Source organism: Lolium perenne, chromosome 4, assembly GCF_019359855.2.
Source record: "Lolium perenne isolate Kyuss_39 chromosome 4, Kyuss_2.0, whole genome shotgun sequence".
NCBI classification, from domain to species: domain Eukaryota; kingdom Viridiplantae; phylum Streptophyta; class Magnoliopsida; order Poales; family Poaceae; genus Lolium; species Lolium perenne.
The window spans coordinates 321,647,922-321,658,697 of NC_067247.2; the positions used below are offsets into that span (position 1 = coordinate 321,647,922).

Consider the following 10,776-nt stretch of genomic DNA (forward strand, 5'->3'; position numbering starts at 1 on the left):
GCTTGATCTTATAAAAGATCATAACATGGTATTCCTTGCCATAACATAAGAACATCTATTCAACTGGAAATCAAGTAACACTAAATGGAGAAACCATTCTTCACTTATCTTTTCCATGTCTTAAACCAATCCTTGATTCTACCATGAACCTCATGGTATTCATTCTATTTCAATCTTAGAAACAAGACAAGGAGATCAACTCTAGAAGCATATATTCTTCTCTATTACATATTATTATACATCAAACCTAGAGAGGTGAGGGTTCTGTTATAATTATTAGAGAAGTAATAACAAACCTTGAGCTAAACCTAGGATAAACATCCAAGTATTCAAATCATCATCTTCAAGAGGAACCCTAGAATATAATTCAAGACATTCCCCAGAGAGAGAACTCATTTATGTTAACCATAGATATTGGTGACCACATCATTATCTTTGGAGAATAACCTTAGGTTAGTATTAAAGTCCTTCCGCAAATGAGAGAGAGACCACTCATACTAATCCGAGCTCTGTCAATTTAAGAATAAAGGACAACCTTTGAACTAAAGTATTAGGTTGTAAACCATTTCCCTTGGAGTGGTGAGATAACCTAATATCACATGGAATAATACCATATCCATGAATTGATAAAGTAAGGAGAAGATTAATTCAACCAAGATAGCCAAGTGGAGTTTTAGACTTGCTACCTATTGAGATAATGTGAGTACACCATAAACCCTAGAATAACTATTCCTATGAAAGAGAGCTCAAGCTATAGTGTTACACTCAAGTTAGTTGAGGCAACACTTGAATTTGAGGGAGAGAACTATCCATATGTCCTGATGATCAAATCATCATCCCTTAAGTAGAACTATAAGTTATTATCTCAGGCATTCTCCTGGGATATAAATCATTGATGTAACTATATCCATTCATGATAGTATAAGAAAGAAACCATATTTAGATGATCAAGACAATGCTTGATCATGGACGTGAGAACCCCATTTAATGAGAGATCCTTAGAAATCCAAACCTTGATCATTATAAATTGAGTGATGATCATAAACCCTAAGAACTTGAGGTAAAGATATCAAGAACAAGTTGATCATGTCTAACCATGACCATGCTCTTGAGTTATGTAAGGATAAGTTAAATACTAATAGGATAAGTAGATATCATTAATCACATGAAAATTATAAGGAGATCAATAGTAAGCAACCCTAGGCTTGTATCCCAACCTTAACTTGTGAACCACTTGGTGATCATAAGTAGAATTCTACCACATCTACATTCCACTTATTCTTCACCTAAGAAACATAAGAAAACCTTAGAGTAAAACTCTATACTTTATATGGTGAGAAACCATACATCCATATGACCAAAGTTAACTATAAAAAGAACTATAACCAATGTAGTTACTTTAATGATAAATTGAAAATAGTAATAGAAGTTAATTGGGAGGAGACAAAACTAATTCTCAAGTCCTTAGTAACTAAAGGAGACCCTCAACTATTAAGCAAGTAACCACCTTATAATGGATAGGGAGAATACAACCTAGTTGGTGAATCATTGGGGTGATAACCAATATAAACTTAGCTCACATTTGAGTTCCAAACCATATGCCATTAGGAGAATATCATTAGAAACCTAGAATTGCTCACAAACTAAAACTTATGCTTCATTTATTGAACCTAAGATTAACCTAGTGCTAAACTCTATAATTAGACCCATAGGTGGTGATCAACCACTTATCATTATAACCCATACCAAACCATGATGAGAGTAATGTCTACTCTAGGTAATTCAAGGTGTTATTAAATATAATCCTAGTGCCACCTTTGAAATATGGTTATAATAAAATCTACAAAACTTTAACAAGTAAGTGCTCACATAAAATAATAGGAAAATGACAACATTCTCAAATCATAGAGCTAACTATGTGATTAAGAGCATTACCAAGACTTGGTAATAGTTCTGTTATAAAGAGATCATCAATTTCCAACAACTTTAACAGAATAGTTTTTCCACAAGGAAAAGGAAATTAAAATGATAATTGAAACCCATGCCTATTTGCTATTATGAACAAGCCACAACTATGCATTATAATCCAATATAAAATATTTGTTTCAAATAAAGAATGGTGTAATAGTCCTTGCACTACATCTTAATTCAATTAACATAACAAGAAACCTGCAAATAAAATTTGAATCCAAATCAGATTCAAATAGAAAATATAAAACAGAAAATAGAAAAAAACAAAAAGAGGAAAAATATAGAAGGAGCTTACCTGGCCGAGCAGCCCATGGTGTAGCCCAGCACCACAGCCCACCAAGGCGGCCCAAGCAACCACCCAGACAGCCCATGTACCCCTTCGCTCGGATAAGAACGAGGAGGACGAAGAGGTCTTCGTCTTCTTCTCTGGACGCCCTGGAGCTCGCCACCGCGACGCACGCTCCACGTCCCGCGGTCGCCGCCGCCGACGCTGGCCGCCAGCACACGCCGAAGCCTGTATAAAAGGCGTAGAAGCCCTTCCATTTCCCTCTCTTCGTCTCAATCGTCCCAATTTTGGAAACCCTAGCTCCATGACCGCCACCTCTTGCCGCCGATTGGGAAAGCCCTAGGCCCCACCGTGGACGCCATCGTCACCGCCATACTCCACTCACTCTACCGGCGCGAGGAACTGAGCCAAAGCGTTCCGAGGCGACCTCACCGAGCTCATCCTCTTCGCTCCCGGCCATCGTCTCCGTCGACGGTGGAGTCGCCGTCCGGCCACCTCTGCATCGCCTGAGCCCTCCTACGCGTTCGTGGTGAGCCTCTGCTCCTCGTGGCCCACTCCATTCTCTCCCTAGCATCCTGTACCGTGCCATCGCCGGAGACCTGCGAATTCCGCCGCTCGGCATTGCCGTCGGGCAAACGCCGACGACCAAAGATAGGCGGCGCCACCACTAGCATGTTCACCTCATCACCCCGAATTGAATGCGAGTAATTCCCTGTCCTTACGCGCCCGAAATCGCCGGTGATCGTCACCGTCTGCCGCCGGCCACCGTGAGTCTGGCCACGTCGGCAAGTTTGACCCGGTCAAAGCCGCGTGGCAGCTGACGTGGACCATAGGCCCACCTGTCAGTGACCCTGTGTAGCAGTAGCCTGGGTGCGTTTAGCATATCCTTTCATTTTATTTCAAAATTCATTAATATCTGCAACTCCAAATAATTATGGAAAATTCATAAAAGCTCAGAAAAATAAATATAAGATATCAAAATTCTTAGAAAATAAAAATATATCCAATAAAAATTTAATATGAAATTTAATTGTTTTAAACTTGGTAATTAAGCCTTTTTCTTTTATTCTTAATTGAATTAAAATTCAATAATTAGGAAAAAATTCCAAATTAAATAGAAACCAGTAAATAAATAAAGAAAACTTTAAAACTAAATTTATTTATTTGTTGATTTGTTAAATCCTTATTAGAAGGATTTCAACCCTAAATAACAATTACCTTAATTATTAATTCATTAAAAATAATGAAATGCCAAATCCAACATTATTTTTATTTCAAATTTATTAATAACTTCAATTTTCTTAATGAAGTTATTATTCCAAGAATTATATGGTAATTAGGAAACCCAAGTTCCATTATAAACCAAGTGATAACTTCATAATTTTATGTGGAACCCTAAGACCCTAATTCAATTATGCACCAAACCCTAGTTCCATTATTACATGTGAACCTTAACTTAAATTCTAACCTAAACCCCAGGTTAGAACATGTGATCATGTTACTCCATTACCATAGAGCCATAATTAGCAACTAAAGACATATCTATGTCCACATAAAATGTAGAACCCTATCACCAGCAAATTAGTATTCCAAGTATGCATACCATTAAACCAAGGTGATCAAATAGGATCAACCAAGTCTAAACCTTAGCTTCTATTACCAAAACCATCATCCTTAATTACCTATGCTTAGCATCACACCAATGTGATGAACTCCAATAGCAACCATGCCAATATTGTGAATCCTATTCCATACACACTAAACCCTAATGGTGTTAAGTGTGTATAAACCACCTTATATAGGAACCAATTATTATTTACTTAGTGGATCCAATAACAAACCCTAGACAACCTCAACCCTCATTAATATACTTCTTATTACTTAAGAAGTATGTTTTTCAAAAGTTATTCTTTTGAAGTAAATAAAGAATCATCATCAACCCTGCTTATAAGGATCTATAAACCCTAACCATCTATCACCAATAAGATATACCACTTTGATAGCAACTATTGGTAATGAGATGTTTAGGCTTAATTCAACCTTACAAGCCCTAGGTGGATGAATCCAACATTATTGGGATCCATCTACTACTTACTCCAGAAACCAATTAGAATCATAGTAAAACCATAGAACTCCACAACCCTAATTATCATACTTGTTCTTATTTAACGAACATGTTCTTCAAAAGTTATTCTTTTGAAGTATATGATAATTAATCATTAACCATGCCATATAGTTCTAAAACCAACCACTATTCATTACATGTTAGGATTATACCAAATGTTATTGTTGTGTGCTATTAGTGTTATTATTATGATATATTACAACACCTGCTTATGATACCAAGCAACCAATCCTTAATAAGAACCTTGTTTGTGAATCACTCTAAAGGTGCAACACACCCTGAACGAATCATTACAACTCACTAATCCTAAATCATCGGGGTTAGGTCACGCTTAGAGCGATTGCATCTCATTCTTATGCATTATTGCATCCTTGCCAATCTTTTAAACATCGTCCTTACCGGACGATGATGCTATTTCAGAATTTGGAGTTATTGCGCACCGAAGACCTTGCCTGCATAATCTTGCAGTCAAGAAAGGCAAGTTCATCACTTGCTCATGTCATTTGAGTATTTTTACCAAATTACTTGTAAAGTACTATGTTTATCACTATTGCATAAAAAGCAAAACCACTATTTTCATAACTATGAATATGACTAAATGGTGGGCAATGGAACCATGGATTGTGTTGATATGGTGGAGGTTCCATTGCAAGGGTTTATATCCATCTAGGATTAAACAACAAATGTCGTCCAGTGATTCTTGTGCCGTAATACCCGTGTTAACCATAAGATCTGGAGTGGGATGGAATTGTCAATCGTATTTCCACCTCTTGTACATCAACGGACGCGCTTTACCGTAGCACACTTGTCATCTGTCGGGGGCAAGCGGTAGGCTGGGGAAGCCAAAAGTTCCCCACGGCATTGTCCGTAGCACACTTGTCGCCCGAAGAGCAAGCGGTAGGCTGGGGAAGCCAAAAGTTCCCCACGGTATTGCGGTCTATGAGGGGTTGCATCTACCGGCGAAGGAGTTTGGTTCAATCCCAGACTGTCATCGTGGTCGGGGTCCATCCTTAATTGGTGTAAGAGGACCGACGAGGACCCAGGGTCGGGGATGCAACAAAGGGTGGGTGTGCGAGGTAGCGGAGGAATATGATTGGCTATGACCTTATACCGGGCCCCACACCAAAGGAAGTGTGGACGGGTAACGTGCTCGGTTGGCACCAAGGTTAAGATCTCTTATGGGTAAAGCAACACACCTCTGCAGAGTGTAATGAATCGTGACCTGTCACTCCCTGTTCCGAGATATAGAACTGCGAACGCTACCGGAAAGGAGCTCCATGAAGTTCTAGTAAACCGGTGAAGGCTGACGGACATAGTTCTTCTGAATAAAAGCAAGCTTTTGAAGAAATGGTTATGAAAACCTGCATTGGTATTAGACTTTCTGGTCTAATGCTGTAGCTAGTGCATTAAACACCTCTTTCATATAATGAACTTGTTGAGTACGCCCGTATTCATCCCACTCTTAAATCACCTGCTTAGATATGGAGGCATCGAAGGAGGATCTACAGTGCAACTCGAAGACCGAAGGATCAACAAATACTTCAAGGGATATGAACCTGACAGAAGAGTCAAACACTACATCCAACAAGGATCAAACCTAGCTTAGCAATAGAAAGGAACTAGTTTCCTAAACCTAGCTCCTATTTAGTTAGAATCTATTGATAGCCTCTAGAGTTAGTTAAATACTCTACAAATAGAGTTCGTGATAAGATTAGACTACGAGTCGTTCTTCTGGAGTTTATTTGCAGTTTTACCTCATTATAAAGTAGGAGACTGTGAAGATCTTATGTAACAGAGTCTGTGTGTAATTCTATAGACATGCCTTAGACCCGCATATGTTTCTGTTGTACCACTCTGAGCGATATAATACTAGTGGAACGGTGTTTCATTGGTGTTATGTCAGACTTGCATACTACACCATGCAGCCTGGCCATCACACTTCCTCGACGAAAGGAGGCATAGCCACACCACCACTCAAATCCAGGAGCCCAGGCACCACTGAAGAATCCCCACACAGCTCATGTAGCTCTAGCGTGACCTCAATCTCAACCACCAATGACTTCGGCTGAGTGGAGCCAAGCAGAAACAAAGCCTCCACGGTGGCGAGCTCCTGCCCACCAGAAGAACACGCCTCCGTCGGCTCAAAAAAAACACCAACGCGTGCCCCTTATCTCTATCCCTGGATCTTGGCACGTACAGTCTTTTGGAAAGGAGGAGGGAGAGTCTGCATTTCAACTATATGAGGATGGACTCTAGACCCACTCGCGAGCTCCGTCTGTCATTGCAATTTGCATGAACTTTGACGCAATTCATGTGTAATTGGGCAAAAATATGTGCAATTACCTACCTATGTGCAACTACACATTCATGCGTAATTCTCATTTGCAAGAATCAAGACGTAAATCTAACGGTTGAGAGTTAACCTAGAACTAACTTAATTCTTAGTTGACTTATAACTAGCAAAAGAGTTATATTATATATTCGAGACTGGTTAAGGTACGCTCAGGAACGACTTACTGCGGAGCTAGTTGGTAGCCAAAGGTCGCCGGCACAGCACGCGCGTGGAACGCAGCCGGGCAGCGCAGTCGGTGGGCTGGTTGGTGAGGTTGAAGTCCACGAGGATCACGATGGATGGCTGGACCTTCTCGTGCAGGTACTCCAGGCCGCTTGCCGCGCAGTGCCGGACCTGCCAGTTGAGCCAGGCCTGGTGTGTCGTCAGTTTTCATGTGGTTTTCCTGACGTTGAACAGCAAGTGTAGGTACCGTGTGTTGTGTCGTGCGGTGAGCCGTTTGTTGCGAACTGGTAGACGAGGATCCTGCTGCCCTCATAGTCGTCCAACTAGTTCCCCATCGGCTGGATGGAGTGGTCGTCTTTAACCTCGAAACTGGGTGTTGTGCTACAACTGCTATACTACGTGCTCCGTTGCAGACCACGGGGGAGCACTAATTAGCTAACTTTGAGTTCAGAATCTGCAACGGACACGCTGGGATCGATCATTTTTCATGGCAACATTCTCCCCTGAGGCCTTGTAAATCTGGCTGTAGACTCGTCTCCCACAACGCTTCCCGCAAAAGATGCCGGAGATGTTGTTCAGCTCGCCTATGGAGATGGGCGCGTTCGGTCCTCTTGGCTTGTTAGGGCCTCTGGTGTTTCATCGATCATACGAGATTTTCAGGATGTCACCGAGTTTCAGAATGTAAATGTGTCAATGGCAAAACAGCTGCAAGCACTTGCTCCGCGCTTGCTGAATTGTGTGACTATTTCACGCTACCAAACTTTTACTTCTGAGCGACAGCAGACAGCACAACCCTAATGGCAAGGTATTGTCGCGATCATACGAGATTTTCAGGATGTCACCGAGTTTCAGAATGTAAATGTGTCAATGGCAAAACAGCTGCAAGCACTTGCTCCGCGCTTGCTGAATTGTGTGACTATTTCACGCTACCAAACTTTTACTTCTGAGCGACAGCAGACAGCACAACCCTAATGGCAAGGTATTGTCTACGATTTGTTTGATGTGTTTGCACCGAATATTTGTATATAGGGATCTGCCAAAGCGGAGGAGGAAACTTCGAGTGTTTCCAGGTTTATAGCACGACCATTGCCATGTGCTGGGCTGCTGGCTACGGCCAAGTGCAATGACCATGGTGGTGCAGAGCAAATGACCATAGCTGAATAAAACATAGGGGCAAAACCAATGTAACTTCACCCAACGAACTACGAGTTCCATAGTCGAACCAAAATCTCCTGAGAAGACGAGTTTACATACTGCGTGCTTTGATGCAAGATTTGGCAATGCCTGGAGCTGTTGGAATTCAAGCATCAGCAACTTGCCAACACTGGGCATGCAATCAAATCTGACATCCACATGTGGGATTTCAGACTAAAATGCCAACCTAAGTTTTTCATGACAAAACCCACTACGACCATGAAGGCATCACAAATCTTTTGCTCCAAAAAGGATTGTGGGAGGAAATCACAACATTTGCCAGGATCCGCCAAATGCAGGAGCACGGCATGGCAGATCAGACAACTAACATCTAGAGCCACAATATATCACAGCAAACAGAGCACATTCCACAAAATTATAGTTTGCTACCATATACGAACATTGTTATCAAGTACCACCACAACGATAGGAGGCATGAAAGAGAAGTAACTTAAGGTTCAACGACAACCAGACACGATAATAAAGCATAAAATCTGAGACAGCAATAGATTTAGCCGCTCAATGAAACTGACTAGTGGCACTCTAGTTCTTGATCTTCTTCTTGGGCCTCAGCTGGTTGCTGTGACCACACTTTTTCTTGCGGCAGTTGACAGCCCTTGGGTGCAGACGAGCATAGCACCTGCAGGTAATTTGAAAGATTAGGATGTGGAATATCAGAAGAGGCATCAGATCACACTACACTTACAAAAATATAGAAGTAGGGATAACCCAAGGTTGATTAATTCAAACATGATTCATCTGGTTAGAGAAGGCAATCAAGAGAGACAGATCTGCTGTGAAAACACTTGAGAAAACTTGCAAAGGATTCATAAGGGCAAACAGAAAGAACTAAATCCATGACAGAACAGAAAATATAACCAGGAATCAGCATGAAACAAGGAATCTATGAAGGCTCTCAGTCTAGGCCAGGTTTTTCCACATAAGAAGATCCTTCAGAAGAGAATCCACCCTCCCCTACAGCTGATGCTCCCCGATCTCATTGCATCCTTCTATCTCAACCTTTTGATGAAGAATAAAATAGGGAAACTAAATTCCTCTAAAATTCTTCACAAAAAGGAAGAAACTTCACAAGGAACCACCAAGAAAGAAGAGCGGACAACAATAGATGAAAGGAGAAACCCCTTCATCCAGCCTTCATATTCAGTGTGGTTAAAGCAAAAGTAGTCATCATCGAGCCAACAATTTGCTGAGAAAAATACACCACTCTGGGCGACAAAACTGTATGATCTCGTAGGAAATGCAAGAACCTAAACCTACTGTGCTACAAGAAACCACATGCCATATGTGATACATCTTGAAATATTAAGCAGCAACTCGTTATAAAAAAGTTCAGTTATCTTATCTCCCAATGGGAAACCCAAGACCACAAATATATTGATAGGGCATGATGCGTAGTGAACTCTCAATGAATATAACAACAGAACCAAAAGCCTGAGTGATATTGATAAACTTCATATAAAGGTTGAAACGAGTGTTGCAGAGGTAGCAACTCTTTATGAGACATACAGAGGATTTAATTCAGTTTCAAGTCAGCATAAACTGATAAACAAAATTAAAACTCTGCCCCTTTAATGATCCTTTTAGGATCAGTAGCTCATACCTAAAAGTAAGTGCCACTGGTCATCTAAGAGTTTTGACGTATTGAAATCAGCTAAAACTTAAGAAGAGATTTCTAATATTACTATTAATATCAATTGCGACGCACACCATCTAATAAATATGATTATAATCTTACGTTTTAACTTATTTTCATGTAAGAATGAATCCAAAAGGCTAAGCATATTACAGAGCCGCAGATTCCGCACGCCTAATAATAATCAACTCTACTACAGCTATATATCTTTCACACCTAACAGAGATACCATGCCCAAGGAAAAAACGAAGCCTACACAATAACTGCAGGTGAAGATTAAAGAAAAAAGATTAGGAGATTCGCTTACTTGCGGCAGATCATCTTCTCCTGGTTGTACTTGCGGGCGAGCGCCTGCAGAGATGGCTCGATGATGCCTCCACGGAGCCTGAGGACGAGATGGAGGGTGGACTCCTTCTGGATGTTGTAGTCCGCAAGGGTGCGGCCATCCTCCAGCTGCTTACCGGCGAAGATCAGCCGCTGCTGGTCCGGCGGGATTCCTACCGGAACAAAACCCAATCTTAGCTACTCCGATCTACGCCGGCAGCCAGAAATGAATGGAACAGAGAAAGAAGAGCATCGGATACTTACCCTCCTTGTCCTGGATCTTAGCCTTGACATTGTCGATGGTATCGCTGCTCTCAACCTCGAGGGTGATGGTCTTCCCCGTGAGGGTCTTGACGAAGATCTGCATTTTGGCCGAGGTTTGTGAGGCGGCGGCGGCGGCGGGTGAGGCATTTTATAGGGGTCGCGGCTGCTCTCCTAGGGTTTGGTATGAAGAGGATGAGTGTCACGAGAATGGGCTGTGGTCTGTGGGCTGTGGGCTGTGGGAAGGTAGCCCGTTAGAGCCGGGCTGTATTTGGTCCTCATCGTTACTGGTTTCTCGCGATGCATGCCAAGTGAGTGAGCCCACCAACCACAAAGAGAAATAATCACTGATTTCTACTATAACCATAAAATCTCGAAAATCGGAATGGAATATAAAAAGGCACATGTCTTTATAGAAATTTTGATATGTTTGGTAAGACCATAGA

The 10,776-nt window shown here is 41.5% G+C and overlaps 1 protein-coding gene across 1 annotated transcript; it reads right to left on the bottom strand.

The window, feature by feature from the left end:
- Positions 1-8,457: 8,457 nt before the first annotated feature.
- LOC127296280 (ubiquitin-ribosomal protein eL40z fusion protein) lies at positions 8,458-10,492 on the bottom strand. The gene is made up of 3 exons (XM_051326320.2): positions 10,334-10,492; positions 10,053-10,242; positions 8,458-8,731 (listed from the first exon to the last, which is right to left on the bottom strand). The coding sequence occupies exons 1-3, from the start codon at positions 10,434-10,436 to the stop codon at positions 8,635-8,637; spliced, it is 390 nt and encodes a 129-aa protein (XP_051182280.1). The 5' UTR covers positions 10,437-10,492; the 3' UTR covers positions 8,458-8,634.
- Positions 10,493-10,776: the final 284 nt, after the last annotated feature.

Coding starts and splice junctions, on each gene's coding strand:
- LOC127296280 (XM_051326320.2), bottom strand. CDS start 10,436: ATGCAGATCTTCGTCAAGACCCTCACGGGGAAGACCATCACCCTCGAG. Junction 10,243..10,333: donor TAAGATCCAGGACAAGGAGG/GTAAGTATCCGA, acceptor TTGTTCCGGTAG/GAATCCCGCCGGACCAGCAG. Junction 8,732..10,052: donor GAGAAGATGATCTGCCGCAA/GTAAGCGAATCT, acceptor AATTACCTGCAG/GTGCTATGCTCGTCTGCACC.